At 34.0% G+C, this 20841-nt stretch overlaps 2 protein-coding genes across 6 annotated transcripts; one reads left to right on the forward strand and one right to left on the reverse strand.

The window, feature by feature from the left end:
- Nucleotides 1–1493: 1493 nt before the first annotated feature.
- Nucleotides 1494–12676, forward strand: LOC123913550 (B3 domain-containing transcription factor VRN1-like). Of its 2 annotated transcripts, none has more exons than XM_045964331.1 (8): nucleotides 1494–1795; nucleotides 2593–2920; nucleotides 10505–10645; nucleotides 10917–11080; nucleotides 11329–11608; nucleotides 11860–11973; nucleotides 12074–12132; nucleotides 12223–12676. In XM_045964331.1, the coding sequence occupies exons 1-8, from the start codon at nucleotides 1706–1708 to the stop codon at nucleotides 12469–12471; spliced, it is 1425 nt and encodes a 474-aa protein (XP_045820287.1). In that variant the 5' UTR covers nucleotides 1494–1705; the 3' UTR covers nucleotides 12472–12676. The 2 variants fall into 2 exon arrangements, with proteins under 2 accessions (XP_045820287.1, XP_045820295.1); XM_045964339.1 differs by having other exon boundaries at nucleotides 11860–11964.
- Nucleotides 12677–16776: 4100 nt separating this feature from the next.
- LOC123913572 (B3 domain-containing transcription factor VRN1-like) lies at nucleotides 16777–18632 on the reverse strand. Of its 4 annotated transcripts, none has more exons than XM_045964365.1 (4): nucleotides 18544–18632; nucleotides 17708–18206; nucleotides 17472–17608; nucleotides 16777–17297 (listed from the first exon to the last, which is right to left on the reverse strand). In XM_045964365.1, exons 1-4 carry the CDS (start codon nucleotides 18619–18621, stop codon nucleotides 17043–17045), a joined length of 969 nt encoding a protein of 322 aa, XP_045820321.1. In that variant the 5' UTR covers nucleotides 18622–18632; the 3' UTR covers nucleotides 16777–17042. The 4 variants fall into 4 exon arrangements, with proteins under 4 accessions (XP_045820321.1, XP_045820316.1, XP_045820329.1 ...); XM_045964360.1 differs by having other exon boundaries at nucleotides 17472–17635; XM_045964373.1 differs by lacking the exon at nucleotides 18544–18632 and adding an exon at nucleotides 18468–18526 and having other exon boundaries at nucleotides 17472–17635.
- Between the last annotated feature and the right edge of the window lie 2209 nt (nucleotides 18633–20841).

Consider the following 20841-nt stretch of genomic DNA (forward strand, 5'->3'; position numbering starts at 1 on the left):
TATATCACTGTCACATCACACTTGTCAAAATAATATTATGTTATTGTATTCTCACCAATTGGTTAAATTCACAACAATTGGCGTTGTCTGTGAGAAAATGAAACAAATCGTTGAATTGAACACCATAAACAATAATTGAGATATCGAGAAAATTTTCAAAGACAGTGATTTAGGGTGTAGATGCAAGCAACAATCTTGATTCAAGATAAGTTGCGTACGTAGATGCTTTGTAGGGCGAAACTTTGATGTCAGTCACTTTTGTTGAGAAGTCCGATGGCACAACATGACCCATCACAAAAACTTTAATAGATCAATGCCCAACAAAAGAGGGAGACGTCACATCTCATCACAAAGCTTTAAAACATTAATTATATATAAGATAAATAAGTTTTTACCCCTACAAAGTATGCGAGTTTTGGTTTACCTACTGCAAAAAAATGTTTTGGATTATCCTTTGTAATGTGAAGATTCTCTGATTTACCCCATCATGAAAAATGTTAACTTAAGATTCCGTCCTTTTTTCCCCGTAATGTTAGCGAGTTTTGGATTACCTCCCTAACTGACCATGTCACGTCATCATTTTTGTGAAATCTTAAGGGCTCGTTTGGTTCGAGATAGATGGATGGAAGAGGAGGGGAGGTGATGGGGTAATCTTGACAAAAAAAAATTTGTTTTTATTAAATCATTTTTTTAAAAAAAAGTTTTTTATTCTTGAAAAAAAAAAACAAAATTTTTTAAAATGTTCGCTCACAATTTAAAATATTCTCGTTATCAATTCAAAACGTTTTTTTTAACCAATCAAATCTAGGGATGGCAACGGACGCCCATGAGTGTGAGTTTGACACTTACCACACCCACACTCGAAATCATCACTCAAACCCAAAGGCTGTTCGGGTGGCAAAACAACACCCACGCCTACACCCATTGGGTTCGGGTTTTTTCCACCCAAACCCAAACTCGCAGCACATTTGAAAATAATTTGCAAATTTAAGAAATTAAATTTCAACATAGACTTTGAATTAAATTACAACTAAAATTAAGGTCTTTCAAGGAAATTCAAACATAGACTTTCAAGAAATTACAACATAGACTATCAAGAAATTAAATTACAACTAAAATTTAAGGTCTTCCAAGAAAATTGAGGGAGACTATGGAGGTAATTAGGTAATTATAAAATATTTGGGTGGGTTTATGAGTTTCGGTTGTTGGTTTGACGGATACCAAACTCACACCCATATTATCGGGTGTCACCCGAACCCAAACTCAAACACAGTCAAATCGGATTTCGTTCATTGACTTGGGTTTGAGTTCGGATGGGTCTTGGGTTTAGGTCGTTTTGCCATCCCTAATCAAATCTCTCTAAGATTTTTTGTTTTTGTTTTTAAAATTGTTTTTCATGAATAAAAAAACGTCTTTTGTCTTTATAAAAAAAGATTTAATAAAAAAACATTTTTTTTAAAATTATCTCTCACTTCCCCTCCATCTACCTCAAACCAAACCGATCTAAGTCAACATTTTTCATCTGGAGGTAACCAAAAAAATCTTCACATTAAGGGAAATAATCCAAATTTTGTCTAACTACTTATTTTATGTCATCAATCATCATATAGTACATCACACACGCTTCCAGTTTTTACCCATAAAATCAAGCCAGCACCTTTCTGTATTCTATAAGCACAAATCGTTCATTCAGAAGGTAGCTTCAATGTCCATTCACCATGGGCGTGGCAGTGAAGCTAAGGGAATGCACTTCTATCAGACTATTCAACTTCGTCAGTTGCAAGACCAACAACTTGTAACCACACTCACTCACTTTCTTTTTTCCATTTTTGTTTGCATTACCAAACAAGACCCATTTTTCCAATACTTGATGAGTTTATTATCATAAATGGAATTTAAAGTGAACGTTTTAATTTCATATGTTTCTCAAGTTCTGCTTTTTGTATAGTATTTTCTTGTTTGACTGTTTAAGGTTTGTAGTCATTGTGTTTGTTGAAATGCCTCAACAAAGAATATAAGATATGTGTCTGTTAGTACTACTACTGACTCATGACCATTTTGAAGCGCCGATAGGAAATTTATTAGTACAAAATTACTTATTTTGAATTCAACAGAGCTTAAAATTGGTAAGAAAGTTATTTTGGAAGTGTTGTTAAGTTATTTTGGCTCGGTAAATGTTGACTACAAGGTGTTGGAGTTTAGTCTTCTCGGATGACCCTTTTATTGGTTCATTGGCTATAAGATATTTTGATTTTGCTTCTTTTTTAATTAGACTAAATAACCCCAACACTGTTTGTTACTGTTCTCTCTATGTGTATTGTTGCCACATATCTGGTTTGTTAGGTATTTGTGCTAGATTTAATGTGTTGATGAGGAGTGTTCGATCACAGTTTCATTCAATCTGTTGGTGTATTGAGCTTGGTTTTCATCATGGATTGAAATTTGCTTCTTGCCCAAACCAAAATAAGACCCATTTTTCCATCTAAAGTTTTAACACTGAAAACAAACATCCATGTATGGTTTGCTGCATTAATCTTTATTACTAGTTCAATCTAAGTTGAAATTCATTGGTTTTTGAAAATGTTGTTGCAGATGGTTCCAAGGAATTTTGTAGAGAGATATTGGAAAGATGTATCAAATCCAATATCCCTTAGACTTCCAAATGAGTCTATGTGTAAAATGTTTTGGGTGCAATTGGGTGATGATATTTGGCTTCAGGATTGGAAAAGGTTTGCACGGTCGCTTAGATGCGGAGATCTTTTAGTTTTTCAATACAAAGGAGGATCATATTTTCATGTCATTATATTTGATGATAGTAAATTAGAAATTGACTATTCAAGTATGATTTGCAACGATGAACAAGAAGATAAAGAGAGTGATGATGATGATGATGATGATGATGGCTATGCTGAGATTACAAATTGAAATTCTGGCACACTAGTAACACGATGTTGAACACGATGCTCCAACACTGTATGTTTGATCCGATGATCCAACACTGTGTTCAACACTGAACTAGACGAACAATAAGGAAATATAAAATGCACGAAACAGAATAACACAGTTATTTGTTAACCCAGTTCAGCATAACAGCCTACTCTGGGGGATACAAATCCAGGAGTGAATCCACTATGATAGTATTAGTTTGAAGCCCTCAATAAACGCCCCGTTTATGACTTCTCACCTAATCACCACCCGTGCTATATTCTACCTAAGTCACACCTAGGTATGAGAACCTCCGCTCACCTCCTCTTGATCACAGCCACTGTGATCGTACACTTCTAGATTCAACAGGTGAAGACACACTTCATAAAGCACACACCAATTCCTTACTTAAAAGCTTTGGAATTGTATACACACACTATCTCCTTGCTTAGAAGCTCCAGAGATATTACAACACAAAGACACACAGTTCCTAATCAGTGTATAAATCAACACAAGACTCAGAACACAATTAACAATACTAAAACCCTAAACACACGCTTTGTAAGACTCAAATCTGGTTTCAGTCACTTGAACAATGGTGTCAGCATCTTTTAAATAGCCTACCCTCACATGGGCGATGTCTTCAATTAGCCTTTAATAACTTAGCATGATCAAAGGTTCCTTCAAGGAATAATCTTCAATTAAAATGTTTTGTTTCCTTAACTTGAAGATCTGATTAGCAAACAAAACTTGATCACGAGATCCATTATTAATTATACGTGACAAAACTCCTTATCTCAAACGAACATTTATTGTGGATTCCATATTTAGAATTTAAATCTTTTATCTCTTAATATTGAGGAACTAATAACACATAAATCGCTTACTGAAGATTCTGGAAACACCTGTGTGTTGGCACACAAATTAAAAGGCGTGGATTAAATCTTCAATCAAATCTTTCAAAGATCTTACGCAAAAATATATCATTCGCGAAAACAGAGCGCACTGGATGTGGTATCCAATGTTGAAGCATGAATGTTGTATCCAATGTTGAAGCATTCTATCCAACATCTTGCTTGAATATTTGTTTTAGCAAAATGAGGCCAACATAAAACACCAACAATCTCCCCCTTTGGCAATTTTTGGCTAAAACAACTTAAGATCATTTCAACCAATCTAGAGAGATACATCACCTACCTTTCTTCAAATCAACATAAGCACACAGTCATGAAGTAAAGTAGAACATCTTTAAATGCAGTTTTCAATTGAACTTCTCAGATGAAAATAGCAAATAAGAATAGTTGTATCGCACAAGAATAACAGAGGCATGCAACAGCGGAATAGTGAACACGACTCGCCTCACAGGAAAACGCCAATGGAGTGAAAAATATTCTCATAAAAAGAATCACCGGGGAAAAATAAATTCCTCTCAGGAATCAAGATGTTCATTTTCAACAGAGCATCAGGTAACGTGATTCAGCATCGATTAGAACATCTTGCATTGGGGTAACGTGATTCAGCATCGATTAGAACATCTTGCATTGGGCCACTGAAGGCAAACCAAGGCAAACCACTACTCTTCACAGATTCAGCAGACAATCAGCAGTACATCAGGGAGACTTACTAACTCTCCCCCTTTTTAGTCACAAAATATGCCAAACAGAAGCTTCATGCACGAAGAGTATCAAAGAAATCCATAGTTCAGAGTATCAGAGCATAACAGATCCATATATTAGTATCTAGCAACCCGTAGTCTTGTAATAGCAGAAGCATTACTTCACATACAGAAATGTAGCAGCATTGCTATACGTAACAAATACTACACTCCACAACAGGAAGGGCAAATGTCTCAACATTAAGCACCACATCATGAAACATCAGATAACTACTCCCCTTCAAGACATGCATAACAGAGTATCAAAACATCACACACCACTCATCCAAAACACATTCAGAACATATGCAGAGCACATACATCAGATACTATGCATCACATACTGCTACCGTGCCTACAGCAGATGTTAGAGCATCTGTCAGCACATCATGCTCACTAAATAATACTCCTCCCCCTCAATATCAGAGATGAGCAAAAATTTAATCAAACATGTTTACTCCCCCTAAAAAAGTGCATATCATAACAAGGTATCCGAGTACCACATGCATATCAGAACTTACTCCCCCTTAATCCTTACAGAGCAAACATAAGTACTACGACACATATCAGATGTTGCAACATCAAATAGCACATCAACATACTGCACACTACTAACTACCAACTACTCCCCCTTTTTTAGACAAAATAGGGTCTTCATAGAAGTAGCAGAATATCACAGTCCAGATGCACACAAGGTGCTTAAATTTAGATCATAGCCCACACATGAAAAATAAATCCAAAAGAAAACATTACACAGAGGCACTGTCTTGGGGAATCATTTCCCTCATCTTCAACCTCAGAGTCTTCTTCCTCATTATCACCACCTGCACCAACACTCAGATTCTCATCAACACCTGCGTCAGTTGCTTCTAATGCAGCTTCTTCAAGCTTCAGAGCATGAATCATTCGCTCAAACTACAACTTCTTTTCATCCAGCTAACTAGAGGTTGTAAAAAGCATATCTACTACCTCCATCACAACAAACACATAGTCAACATTCAAAAAATAGACATTTCCCCTTGTTTGCATAATATGACAAGGGCATAAGAAAACATTGTTCCAATCTCCCATGAACAGTCTTTGGCTGAGGTTCATCCAAGAAGTCAACCTCATCAAGATCAATCATCTCTTGTTCTTCATTTACTGTCTTTTCAGACTCAGTATCTTTATCACCAAGAGAGACAACTTTCTCTATACTATCCTTTGTTTTAGAGTCTTCAATAACATCAGCAGGAATATCATTGTTTTCTTTGTCCTGCAATTCATCTCCAGTAGCAGCCTCAAAATCACAGCTATCACCAAAAGACTCAGTGATAGTGGCAGCATTTGGATTAGCCTGGACAGAGGATGTTCCAACATCCTGTGCAACATCAAGGGTAGTAATGTTCTCCTTGATAGAAAAAGTAACAAGCTCAACAACAGAATCAGAGATGGACTTATCAGATGGAGCCACATGATCATTCACAACTACAAAGGGTTGTACAATAGCATCAACAGTATTATCAGAGTTTGACATGGTGATCTGATTGAAATAAAATAGTTTTCGATTGAATTGAACTTCAAACAGAGCACAGTCAGTGGGACAGTAGGTGAAAGAGAGTTGATTGCATGTTATGACACAGTTATGGCAATTTTGATATGATTGCCCGGAATTAGCGTGCATCACTGGTGGGAGCGAAGTGAAAAATGTGGTTGCACGCTCAAAACTCCTTAACTGCTACAATTCCTTATGCAGGCAAATTCTTAATTTGCCCCTTAGCCTTTCAAACTCAACAACATCCAATGCTTTACTGAATATGTCAGCCACCTGTTCTTCAATAGCAACATGATCAAGCTTCACAATATTTTCTTCAGCTAAATCCCTGATAAATGGGACTTTGTTGACACGGGCAGGTTCTGATTTAGGATTAGTAGATTCATTGTTAGAACCTGAAACTTCATCAAATACAATATCATATGACTGTTGAATGGATGATTCAACATCTGCTGTTTTAGTTGATGGTGCATCATCAACTACCACATTGATTGATTCCATGGTAACTTTAGTTCTAGAGTTATAAACTCTGTAAGCTCTGTTGTTTGTGGAGTATCCAAGAAAAATTCCTTCTGATGCACATAAATCAAAGAATTTTGCATTCTCAAATTCTTTGCCATGATCACTTCTTATTCTTACAATAACAACCTCTTTTTCTCTTTGAAGTTGTAAGCATAAGTTTCTAAAAGTTTCAAAGCTGTCTGATTTTTCTCTAAGGAAATCTATCCAAGTGAATCTAGAAAAATCATCTTCCAAAGCAAAAACATACCTTTTACCACAAAGACTTTCAGTCTGCATAGGTCCCATCAGATCTATGTGTAATAGTTCAAGTGCTCTAGATGTAACCGGATGTTGGAGCCTCGGATGTGCCACCATAGTTTGCTTGCCTATTTGGCACTCACCACATATAGTTCCTTCCTCAATCTTGAGCTTTGGATTCTCCCTGATTGCTTCTTCTGCTATGACCTTCTTCAAACCTCTCAGATGTAAGTGACCAATTTCTTGATGCCACGGCTTCACTTTATCCTCTTTGCTTAAGAGACAAGTGGACAAGTGGTTTTCTTCTTCAGAGACCCATAAGTAGCAGTTGTCCTTTGACATCACACCCTTCATCAAGAGTCTTCCTTCTTCATTTGTAACAAGACATTCTGACTTTGTGAAGTTTACTTTCATGCCTTGATCACACAACTGGCTAATGCTGATTAGATTAGTTGTAAGGCCTTTCACCAATAGAACATTATCTAGATTTGGCAATCCATTGTTGATTAGATTCCCAATTCCTTTTATCTCTCCCTTAGCTCCATCACCAAAGGTTACATAACTTGTGGCATAGGATTTTAAGTTGGCAAGATATCCTTCCACTCCAGTCATGTGTCTTGAACATCCACTGTCAAAGTACCAATCTTGTCTAGATGATGCTCGTAGTGATGTGTGAGCTATCAGACATACATCATTCTCCTTTTCTTTCCACTCTTTCTTAGTCTTCACATTTTCTGGTTTTGGTGCAGGTGACCGGAAATTCTTTGGGTAACCATACAATTTATAGCAATAAGGCCTTATGTGCCCTTTCCTACCACAATAGTGACATCTCCAGTTCCTTCTCCTAGATTTAGGTCTTGACCAATTATTCCGATGTGGAGGAGGATGTTGAGGCATCGATCCGGTCTGTGCAGGAGGCTTAGGTTTGGGTTTTAACCAAGTGTCGGTTCCCTGGTGTGTGGGAGGATGTGGTGGTAAAAAGCCAGCACTGACAGGAAAAGTCTTCTCGATGGGAGTACTGATTGTAGCTTTGTTGTATCCCATTTGTTGATCAACAATCTCATAGTCAAAGCCAATTGGTTTCTTTCCTGCACTTTGTTTCAACAACATGGCTTGGAATTTTTCTTCTCCTGACCCATAAACTCTGACTTGTTTTCTAGCATGCTCCAAGTCACCATTCAGTTTTTCAATTTCTTTGTTGAGAGTATCAATTGTTACCAGACATTCATTCTTCTCAGCCTGCAGTTGACAATTCGCCTTCTTTTGTTTTTCCAACGCTTTGTAAACTTCATTGCTTCTGATGAACAGATCCTTATAGGTGGTAAGCAGTTCCTCATAGGATGTTCCATCACATGATTCAGCATCAGATTCACACACACCTGTCAACGCATTGACATGTTTTGCAGATCCACTTTCAGTTTCCTCCTCTGAGTCATCCTCATCTGACCAAGTGATAGTCAGACTTTTCCTTTGTCTCTTCAGAAAGGTAGGACATTCAGCTTTGATGTGTCCATATCCTTCACATTCATGACACTGGACCCCTTCTGACTGACTGGTTTTCTCATCACTTCTAGCCCTTCTTTGATCATTGGTCTGTTTGTTGATGTCGAGCTTGATGCTTGGCACATTGAACTTAGACTTTTTGTCCATTCTTTTCATGACTCGGTTGAATTGCCTTCCTAGCAAGACCATTGCTTCTGACAAACTTTCATCACTCTCCAGATCTGATTCTTCATCTTCTCCAGTGTTGGAGGCAAAAGCTAAACTTTTATTTTTCTTTTCTTTTCTTTGATTCATGCCTAGCTCATAGGTTTGAAGAGATCCTATTAGCTCATCTACTTGGATAGTTGCTAGGTCTTGAGACTCTTCTATTGCTGTTACCTTCATGTCAAACCTCTTAGGAAGAGATCTGAGAATTTTGCTTACAAGCTTCTCATCAGATATGGGTTCTCCTAACGCATCAAATGAGTTTGCAAATTCTAGAATATTCATGTGAAAATCATGAATGGTCTCTTCTTCCTTCATACACAGGTTTTCAAAGTTTGTACGAAGCATCTGAAGTTTAGACAATTTTACCTTGCTTGTTCCTTCATGTGCTTTCCTTAGTATTTCCCATGCATTCTTTGCTACAGTGCATCGTTTAACAAGTCTGAACATATTGATGTCCACTCCATTGAAGATGGCATTTAGAGCTTTTGAGTTACCAAGAGCTAGTTCATCCTCATCCTTTGAGTAGTCCTTTACTGCCTTAACCTCAGTTGTCTTGTTCCCGTCTTTGTCAAGAACAACTGGAGCCTCCCAGCCATTTTCAATAGCTTTCCATGTTCTGCTGTCAATGGATTTTAAGAAAGTCATCATCTTAGCTTTCCAGTAGTCATAGTTCTCAGGCCCTATCAGTAGGGGCGGTCTGGAAATTGTTCCTCCTTCCTTGTCCATTTCACCAGAAAGTATTTTCCCTGGAGCTCACCCTAAATCCAGAACAGGGTGCCTGCTCTGATGCCAATTGAAATTCTGGCACACTAGTAACACGATGTTGAACACGATGCTCCAACACTGTATGTTTGATCCGATGATCCAACACTGTGTTCAACACTGAACTAGACGAACAATAAGGAAATATAAAATGCACGAAACAGAATAACACAGTTATTTGTTAACCCAGTTCAGCATAACAGCCTACTCTGGGGGATACCAATCCAGGAGTGAATCCACTATGATAGTATTAGTTTGAAGCCCTCAATAAACGCCCCGTTTATGACTTCTCACCTAATCACCACCCGTGCTATATTCTACCTAAGTCACACCTAGGTATGAGAACCTCCGCTCACCTCCTCTTGATCACAGCCACTGTGATCGTACACTTCTAGATTCAACAGGTGAAGACACACTTCATAAAGCACACACCAATTCCTTACTTAAAAGCTTTGGAATTGTATACACACACTATCTCCTTGCTTAGAAGCTCCAGAGATATTACAACACAAAGACACACAGTTCCTAATCAGTGTATAAATCAACACAAGACTCAGAACACAATTAACAATACTAAAACCCTAAACACACGCTTTGTAAGACTCAAATCTGGTTTCAGTCACTTGAACAATGGTGTCAGCATCTTTTAAATAGCCTACCCTCACATGGGCGATGTCTTCAATTAGCCTTTAATAACTTAGCATGATCAAAGGTTCCTTCAAGGAATAATCTTCAATTAAAATGTTTTGTTTCCTTAACTTGAAGATCTGATTAGCAAACAAAACTTGATCACGAGATCCATTATTAATTATACGTGACAACACTCCTTATCTCAAACGAACATTTATTGTGGATTCCATATTTAGAATTTAAATCTTTTATCTCTTAATATTGAGGAACTAATAACACATAAATCGCTTACTGAAGATTCTGGAAACACCTGTGTGTTGGCACACAAATTAAAAGGCGTGGATTAAATCTTCAATCAAATCTTTCAAAGATCTTACGCAAAAATATATCATTCGCGAAAACAGAGCGCACTGGATGTGGTATCCAATGTTGAAGCATGAATGTTGTATCCAATGTTGAAGCATTCTATCCAACATCTTGCTTGAATATTTGTTTTAGCAAAATGAGGCCAACATAAAACACCAACACAAATGATTGTGACAATACCAAACAATCTCTCAAGAAAAAGAAAATCAACTCAAACGATAGTGCTACTACTTTTGCTACACCACAAGTGAAAAAGATTCACAAGAGAAAAATTAACATGAAGGCAACCCAGCAAAAAATCTCAGGCATGTTAATCTACTTCCTTTTATTCATATAGCTATTCATCGGTAAAATATATTTTTATTTAGTCCCAATATTTATCTCAAGTTTTGTTTTTAGTCTTTTTATCCACTTTTTAATCTATACAGCTTACAAAAGTACATGTTTTTAGCCTGGACCCAATTTATATATGTATGTTTTTTATTTTCAAGACTGTCTTACAAAAAAAATAATCAACATGTGAACTTTTATTTTGTACCTTTTCAGATTCTGAAAATAGTTTTTAATTTTTTGCAGAGGCTAATGGAAAGATAGGAGGCAGCGGTAAGAAAGCTACGAAATCCTCAAAAACTGTAGATGCAAATAAGAGAAGGTGCACCAATTCTCATCATCCCGATGAGAATCCCAATTTCACTCTCAAATTATCGCGATCTTGTGTGGAAGGTCATAAATTAAGATTGGTATGTTTCCTATACTTTTTTTTTAGTAAATAGTGATGTTGGTACCTAAATGTGTGTTTTCACTATAGGAACCGAATGTATTGAAATTACAAACAAATCCCCAAATTGACTAATGGACGGAAGACATATTTAAGGACAAAAGTAATTAACCAAAGATACATTCAAAGATTATTTTTGTGACAGAGCCTCACATTTAGTTCATGAATATATTTTATTTAATATCCATTTTAAACCATGAGCTGAAACAGACGATACCTAGTTGGTTTTCGAAAGAGTACATGAATGAGTTGTTGCAAGGGAATGCAACGATTAGAAGTGTTAGTGATGAAAAGACATGGCACGTGACATTAAGCTTTGATGAACGCAATAGAAATTTTAAAATGGGTGGTGGTTGGAGATCATTTTCGCGAGAACATAACTTGCAAGTCGGTGATGAATGTAAATTTGAGATGACTGAACGAGAACCTCTATCATTCGCAATTACTATTGTTCAAGCTACAAAGGAACCATGCCCGGAGCAGTTTCAAGGTATTTCTTTCATTTTAGTGTAATTTTGATACATTTGATTAATGTAAAATGTTCTAATTTGTTAATAAATTACAATCTACTATACGTTAAAAACTTTTGAAGGTTTAAATAAATTTTTGTCCATGTAAATCTACTTTTACGCTATTCAATATATTAAACCCATTTTGTTATTTATATGCGATTTGCACATAGCATTAGTAGATTTTCTCCAACTTCTTCATTCAATCCCTGACAAGGTTGTGGACATGCAGAAAACCAACGAGTCAAAGAAAAATCAGAGACATCGCCGGTAGTAGATATGGATAATGTGGGCAATTTTGGAGAAGGAATTTCAAGGAGCTGCCCAAAAACACATGGTATTAATAGTAATGATCTTAACTTTAATTGTTTTTCAAGTTTTTATAGCATATACTTAATTAAGGATATATTCACAAATCATGTTTTCTTTGTTGTTAATTACTGCAGATTATGAAAGTCCGAATTTACATAATAAATTCAAGGTCTCTGTAACAACATTAGACAAGGTATGAATTACCTAATATGTCTTTGTTACCATGTATGTAGTAGCTATGTGTGTGAATGTATAAAATTGTAATCTGTTCTTATATATGCAGCTGATCATACCAAGTGAGTTCTTGAAGAGACACAATATATCTAATGGAAATTCAGTCGAGTTGAAAGTAGGGGAAGGAACATGGTTTGTTGAGGTGAGTTATAATGAAGATCTTGATTATGGGGGCTTCACTAAAGGTTGGAAAGAATTTGTGAGAGAATGCAAAGTGAAGATTGGAGACACTTGTTTTTTTGAGATGATTGATTTACAAAATCATGTGTTCAAGGTTTCAATTATCCTAGATGTTTAGAAGAACATACGTGTTTGTTTCATAATTTTGTAATTAGATGTATGTCATATTTCAAATGAACATCAATCACTCTATGGAATACAAGTGAACGATCACTATTGGTCGTGTTGTTTTAGAACTTTCACTTTTTGACATGGGATAGCTTGTAACACTCACTCTAGCTAGCTAGATATTAAGTTATGATTATGATGTGATTATTAGTTTATATTTACTATCTTAGTTGATTTGTGATAGAATGCAAAGTGAGGTAGGGGACACTAGTTTGTTTGAGATGATTAATATAATGAAAATCATGTGTTCAAGGTTTCAATTGAAAGATCATTTATGTGTTTTGTTATTTTGCAATGAGAAGATGTCATATTTCATATGAACTTCAAACAATCACTCTAAGCTCATATTTTTCAATGTATTTTGTTTTAGAACATTCACTCAATTATGTGTGACGTAACCCACTTGGGGTTGGTCTAGTGGTGTTGGCTTGGGTCCTTGGAGTATGCTCTTCTCAAGGTTTCAGGTTCGATTCCTCTGGTGCCAATTTCGGTGGGCTAAGTCCATACAGAGCAAAAAAAACTCTGGTTTTAAATGGGCCCCCGGCAAGTGGGCGGTGAGATTGGTCCCCTTGGATTAGTCGGTCCTAGAGCCGGATACCAAGTTTTCAGAAAAAAAATTATGTGCGACGTAGGACAACTTGTAACACTCACTCTAGATATTAGAAATTGTTATAATGTTGTGATTTTTACTCTCACAATTCATTTATAATAATCTAATCCTACCTGGTATATATAGAAGAATAATAAATCATCTTATTAATTTCTTTTATTTTATGAAATCTGTCAATTTAGTCTCTGTAATTGGAGATGGAACTAGGGTGGACGCTTCAAATAGTTGCTGGATCAAGGAAGGTGTTCGTATAGCTGAGTTGGTTGATAACATTCCGGAAGAGTGGAGACATGCGAAAGTCTCTGGATTCATGATGAGCTTAGTTGGTTACCTGCTCAAATAAAGGATTGAATCAGAGCGGTAGTTTCTCCGACTCTAGACATGATGGGAGATAGATGCGCTTGGCCAGGAGATAAACGAGGTGAGTTTACAGTGGCCAGCACTTATCGTTTATAGAGTATAGAGGATGGTGATGAGACTTTGGCTAGCTTTCCTTGGAAGAAAATTTGGAAACTTGATGTAAATGAACATGTTCGTTGCTTTGTCTGGTTATTGTACCATGGACTAATTCTTACGTATTAGCTTTTGCATCAGATGAGTCTACATGAACCTTACTGTGACAGATGCAGTTTACCTATTGAAACTCCTCTCCATGCTTTACGTGACTGCCCTCTTGCAAGGGGTGTGTGGATGCATTTGGTTCCAGCTAGTCTTAGAAGCTGGTTTTTTAGTATGGATTTGCAGCAATGGATAGAAACATAATATCCAATGTGTAGAGGAAGATGGTGAGAACATTAAGCGGAATTCTCTGTGGGCATTTGCATGCCATCATTTTTGGAGTTGGCGCAATAAAGAGATACATACATGATGTTAATGTTTCTAGACCACCTGATCATTGGCAGTGGATCAAAAGAATGGAACATGATTACAAAATGGCTTTAATGAATGATCACATAACAAATCCTGCAATGCGTTCTCAGATTTTGGTTTGTTGGAGACCACCAGAAGTAGGATGGGTGTAGTTGAATACGGATGGGGCTCGTAAGAAGAACGGTTGTGCTGGGTGTGGTGGTTTGATCCCTGGTTGTGATAAGGAATGGCTTGGTGGTTTCTCCAAATTCCTTGGTCAGTGTTCTGTCTATGTAGCTGCACTTTGGGGGGTTTATGAGGGACTGAATTTTGCTCAGATGCCCGGTTTTCATAAAGTGGAAGTTTGCGTCGATTCCAGAGCTGTTTATAGTGGCATTCATAATGGTATTAGAGGCGGCTAGTACAGCGTATCCGACAGTTGATGGACCTTGATTGGAAAGTGAAGATGAGCCGTGTTTATCGTGATGAGAACTTTTGTGCTGATGGCTTGGCCTTTGACTTGCAGATGCTGCTGCTGTTAAAACTATGGTTCAAGAAGAAACCTAGAAATGTGAGGTTTTTGCATCACCACAAGGCTTTGAATGTACACAAATCAAAGCTTCATGAATCAATCTCAGAAAAAAATCCAAAATGGGAGAATATTGGATTTTTTAAAAAATTTAAAATATAGTATGATTCTTTTATAATTTTTATTCCTCAAATTTTTGTTATATAAATTTTACAATGATGAATTTGTTTATATAAACCAAATATCTTTCATGCTTATATACAAATATTATTCTCTCAAGCCTTATCATAACTATAGAGATTAATCCGATAGACTTTATGGGATTCAAATGGATGCAAATTTTAACGCTGCTACATGGAACTCAAAACCTTAGTTAAGTTAAAAGAGACATGCATCATCTCTCATCTAAAATATAAGTAAAGTATAAGTTTAAAATGTATAAAGTAAAATGTCATGTCAATATTAATATAGTATAAATTTTTATTTTAGATTTAATTACACATTTGACCTTTAATATCTCATTTGTTTGATTTTGGTCCCTAATTTTTAGTGTTGTTCAAATCAAAACCTATCGAAATTAAAATCGTAAACTGATCCTAAAAAATCGAAATCCATAAAAAACTAATTAATTTAGGATGTGTTTAGATGCCCTTTTGTGAAAATCGTTGGATTAGACTTGATTTTGGATTGATTTTATTTTAGGGTCAACCTTTCAATCGAGTTGGACACCATAACTTTACTCAAATCTATTATGAGTCAGTGAACTCAATGAAGTCAAAGATACAAAGATAGCATAACTTAGTAACCACACTCACTCACTTTCTTTTTTCCTTTTCATTCTTTCCATTTTTCTTTGCATTACCAAACAAGACCCATCTTTCAAGCTACTACGTACTATCATAATGGAATCTATTTGAGATATTTATTAGGATTTTAATTGCTATACCAACCCTTTAAGTTAACTTTTGAGTTGAGTTTGTTTTGGATATGATTAATTCTAATTATATTGTGTTATTGTTATTTTAATACTATTGTATGTTTGTAGTCATTGTGTTTGTTGAAAAGCCCCAACACAAATTAAGTGATTGAGCTCAACTAGTTAATGAGCTTTCTCTAGACGAATTGTTCGGGATAACTTCAATTTCCTAGAGGAATAATTCTTAGCTAGACTTTGCTTACGTTACGGCCAAACTCCGTGTATGAAAAAAACATTGGTGCCCTAAACCCCAACAATGTTTGTTTTCCTCCAAATATATTTTGGGTTCAGTGGTGTTATTCATCTTCTTTTCTTATTGGCCAATAATCGTGTATGGAAAAAACATTGTTGCCCTTTTTTGCTTCTGTTCTCTCTATGTGTATTGTTACCACATATCTGGTTTGTTAGGTATTTGTGCTAGACTTAAATAATTGATGTATTGAACTTGGTTTTCATTATGGATTGAAGTTTGCTTCTTGCCATGGACCCAACCTTGCCCATGTGGGGAGCTACTATATAAGACATTCCCCATGGCTAAAACAAGGGTTCACCCCCAAAAACTTTCCATGTTACTACACATCTGAAATTATATCATTGTAAAATTTCATTTTATCACAACGGTCAGTAGATATTTCTTCATTTTTCTTTGATCAATGTTTACAAATATGTAAAGGATTTTAGTTTACAAATTGTAGCATTTTAAAATTAAATAAGTATTTAAAAATAAATAAATAAATAAATAAATTACAAATTGTTTTTTAAAAACTAAATTATAAAATATTTCTTTTATTATATGTAGTTTATAAAATAATTTTGTTTTATAAAAAAGTAAAAAAAAAATTATGAACTATTTTTTAAAAACTTTGTAAACTTTTTTTTAAATAAAAAATGATTATTAAACCTTTTATTAAAAACAACAATTTTTAATACATTTTTATAAAAGCAAATATTATTATTTTTTAATTTTTTTATAATTAAAACATTTTTAATTTTTTTAAAAAATGTCACATAAGCTCTTTTTAGTCAAAAAAATCAACGGGGGCTAGTAAATGTAAAAAGGGGTAAACTTGGGGGCCAAAATCGAGCAAATGAAACTTTGAGGGCTAAAATCGAGCAATTGTGAAATTTAGGGGGTTAAAATCAAGCAATTAAAATGTGGAGGGTCAAAATCAAGCAATTGTGAAACTTAGGAGGTCAAAACTGCATTTAAGCCAAAAAAAAGAAACTACAAATAGTTCAAGAGGTACACCAAAGAAGCACCAAAAGTACTCAATACACAAACCACAAGAAATTAAAACTTTTAAAGCACGAAAATATATATAAAAAACAAACTACAAATAGTTCGAGAGATACATCAAAGGAGCACCAGAGGTACTCGATACATAGACCACAAGAAACTAAAATCTTATGGAATAACAGAGGAGTTCCCAACATCTAAGCATTCCATCCAAATGCACATCAAAAGAGTTAAAGGTAAATGTAAATTATTTATTTTAATTTGTACTAAATATATAATTAATTGATTTAATACCTTGAAATTATTCAGAATGAGATTGATCATGCATTGGCTCGGACTATATGAACTTTAAATGAAATACTTTTGCCATCAATCAACTCAAAGACACAAATATCCCCTACTTTTAAATCATATTCCTCAACAATTGAACCCCATCCACCATGTAGCATGGTCCTATTAGAGACATCATTGAACTTGAACTTCAAGTCCCAAGTCTTATCCTCTTCACCAATCACTATGGTTGCAATCCCTTTCTTGCCATTCAAATATTGTTTAGAAAACCATGTTGGTATAAACTGCATGCATACAATCATAGCTTAATCACACATTTTATTGATTAGAAAAGGATAAAATTAAGTTTTCACATAATACATGGGTTAGTGTTATTCTTGTGTGTTTCTAAAAACTTATAGTAGATTGTAAAAAATGGAAATTAACTCTAAAAAAGTATATATAAAAAAAATAGATACCAAATTTTGGAGGTAGGATTGATGCAATGGACGAATGAAAGAGGGATTATCAAAATGTAAATCCATGGCTCTCCTTGTTGTGTCTTTTAGTGCTTCATTCCTTGTCATAGCTTCATTATTTGTTGACCTATTCTTAGCTTTGAAGAAACTTGTCTTATTACCTCCTAATTAATTACAAAAATTAAAATAATAATAATAATAATAATTAAAAAATGAAGAATAAAAATATAAATCACCTTTGACTTCTTGGACTAAATTGATTTTTTCCTTCTTTAGCTCTTTCCTTTGAGATGAACCATCATTGATTTTCATTCTTTTGTGAGGTTGAGGTGATGAAGATCTTAGCATTTCATTCTCATCATCAGAAATTTCAATATAATTATTATTATTATCATTATCTTTCTTTTCAGCATCTTCATCATGATGTTGATTATTCCTTTGATCATCATCATTATCTCTAGAGCTTAATCCTTTACTCAAATAGTCTATTTCTAAAGCACTCTTATCAAATATCATAACTTGAAATTGTGACTCTTTTTCAAATTTAAAAACTAGAAAATGGCCAAAGCTCATAGAATAGTGTTGTGCAAATTTTTCCCAACCATTTTGAAACCACACATCATGATCATCACGTTTTATCCAATTTATTTTCCATTTATCACCATTTGGTAGCATGAGGGTTACTGGATTTGATAATTCTTTTCCATATTTCTTCACAAAACTCCTAGGAATCATCTGTTACATTTATATTACAATTATAATTAATAACCATATATAAAAATATATATATTAATAACGAAAAATTTAAACGTTACGTGTACTTTTGAAGAATCGAGAGTAATTTACAAAACAATATTCAATAATCATATGAATGCTGTTTCAAAAAATAAAAGTCAGATAAATAAATTTCTAAGAAATATTTGCAAGCTAATTTTTAGTTGAGTTACAAATTTATTCATCTGACTTTTTTTTTTTATTGAGTGTTGGATAAATTACTCGCTATTGTTGAAAGAAGAACAAGAAGAAAAACCATATAAATTTTTTTCTAAAGAAGGATGAATAGGAAGCTTACAAGTTCTTTGTTTTCAAGGGTTGTATCGAGAATGACCTTGAAAAAACATTGTGACTTATGCAACTCATCAATAGACATTGTGAGTTGTGATCATTAGATAGAAAAGCTAAGCACATGAGTACTATATATATATATATATATATATATATATATATATATATATATATATATATATATATATATATATATATTGCTTAAGCTTTTATAAATGTAATTAATATTCTTTATCAAAAATAATAATAATAATAATAATAATAATATTCTTTGAAATAAATATCATCCGTTATTTAACTTCTGCTCAAAAAATTATTTTTGAATATACCAAAAAAATATATATTTTGAAGTCAAAAAGCTTCTGCTCAAAAAAATATTTTTAACAGCAGGCAGTCAGTCATGTATGTCAAAGATCAAATTCAGCCCTTATATCTTCTTATGGATCATACGTTAAAAAAAAAATCTTCTTATTAGTAATCAATTAACGGCATTAATTTATCAAAACGTCGGTTTAAAAATCAATTCTTCATTTAATTTCATTATTAACTAGTAGTATTTTTTTAATTTAATTCTTGGACCTTTTTCTATTTATAAATACTGTATTAATTATGGGATGTTGTTTTCATCTGTGATGTTATGTTTCACTTCTTTTTCTTTTTTTAATAATTTGTGATGATTCTTTAATCTAAACTCTTTTTTATGAAGATAAAGTGATAAATACGGTTAAAATTCACGCACCGTAAAATTTTAGTTTTGAAATTTAAAAAATATATCTAACAAACAATTGTGGTATTATCAATTGAGCTCGGTCTGACCAACTGAACTTTTAATTTTTTTTTTGACATAACTGAACTTTTAATCTTCTCAAAACTAATCTATGTTACATTTTATTTTGCCCAATTTATATGCTTAAATTATGTTATAGGGTATCATAAAAAAAAAATCATGTTATAGCGTATAGAATTACAACAAAAAAAAAGTCGAGTATAAATATGTTTGATATGTTAAATATTAATATTAAACATAACACAAGTGGATGGCTTAGCCAAAAGTAAAGCTACTTCATAAGTGGATTGTATATTCTTCATTCTTCCATCTAATTCATAGTTGTTCAAAAGCAATTGTCTACATTATTACGTAATATTTTATAAATTTGAAAGATTAAATTAACCGACCTTTCAAATTTCAGCGACCAAATGTTTTGGTTTTTACTAAACTACTCTCTCCGGACACAAATATAAGAAAAAATAATTGTTTGCGCGGTGTTTAAGAAATTTAGTTAAGTGTAGTTAATTTTCTTGATTTAATGCAAAACATGAGTTAAGTTTACTATATTACCCTTTAAAAAATGATTTATGCCTTAGAAATCACATAAACTTTTGAAAAGTAAAATGATTAAATAAGAGTATATTAGGAATAGTAGTATTAATTAGTTTAAAAGTAGTTGACTTTTGTTTATAATTATGTTCAAAATTTAAAGTTATCTTTTTTAACTAATGGAGCAATTTGAAGACCATTCGTTTCTTGTTTGTTTTTAGTTCTGTTTGGGCTTTGAACATATTGTCTTGTTAAAAAATGCTTAAGAAAGACATGCTGGTGATTATATCTTGATTTGAATATTCATAAAATTGAGGTATTTTGGCCTTCTTGTGATGAAAACAATTTTTGTGAGGGAATGTTCTTTTCTGACATCGAGAGGCCGTTGTCTGGGTGAAAATGTTCGGAGGGATTATTAGTCGTGATAGAAGTTTTATTGAGTAGATGGTCAAGATCTATCAGAAATGTTGAGTTATAATGAATCTTCTTCTTCAATTAAGAGATCCATAAAGTGATCATGCATGAGTATCACCAACCTTACACAGAATGTGGCAATCAAATTCTCATGCAAGTTAATAATAATAATAATAATAATAATAATAGTAATAATAATAAGGCTTAAATGCAGTTTTGCCCCCCTGTTTTGATTAAATCGGAATTTTACCCCCCCTGTTTTAAAACGCGGACTTTTACCCCTCTTGTTTTATAATTTGTTGGATTTTGCCCCCCTAAAATTCTGCTTTCGAGTCACAACTTTAAAGCTTCGCACACAACTCAATTTTGATCAATAATTTACCAAAAGGATACCGAAATGACCGTAATCGAGTTATCTTTCCACATAATCAAACCCCACTGAATTTGGAGTTACAAAGAGAGATTAATTACCGTTTTAGTGAAGGTATGTCCCCCAAAATTCTGCAAAAAATCTGCTTTCGAGTCACAATTTCAAAGCTTCGCACACAACTCAATTTTGATCAATAATTTACC

This window comes from Trifolium pratense, linkage group LG1 (genome assembly GCF_020283565.1).
Source record: "Trifolium pratense cultivar HEN17-A07 linkage group LG1, ARS_RC_1.1, whole genome shotgun sequence".
NCBI lineage: Eukaryota > Viridiplantae > Streptophyta > Magnoliopsida > Fabales > Fabaceae > Trifolium > Trifolium pratense.

What these genes read in the sequence shown, in the direction of transcription:
- LOC123913550 (XM_045964331.1), top strand. Translation starts at nt 1,706, where the DNA reads ATGTCCATTCACCATGGGCGTGGCAGTGAAGCTAAGGGAATGCACTTC. An exon ending in AGTTGCAAGACCAACAACTT is followed by an intron (nt 1,796 to 2,592) that starts GTAACCACACTC and finishes ATGTTGTTGCAG; the next exon opens with ATGGTTCCAAGGAATTTTGT. An exon ending in ATGCCCGGAGCAGTTTCAAG is followed by an intron (nt 11,609 to 11,859) that starts GTATTTCTTTCA and finishes GTGGACATGCAG; the next exon opens with AAAACCAACGAGTCAAAGAA.
- LOC123913572 (XM_045964360.1), bottom strand. Translation starts at nt 18,621, where the DNA reads ATGTCTATTGATGAGTTGCATAAGTCACAATGTTTTTTCAAGGTCATT. An exon ending in TTTAGTCCAAGAAGTCAAAG is followed by an intron (nt 17,636 to 17,707) that starts GTGATTTATATT and finishes GTAATTAATTAG; the next exon opens with GAGGTAATAAGACAAGTTTC. An exon ending in AATCCTACCTCCAAAATTTG is followed by an intron (nt 17,298 to 17,471) that starts GTATCTATTTTT and finishes GTATGCATGCAG; the next exon opens with TTTATACCAACATGGTTTTC.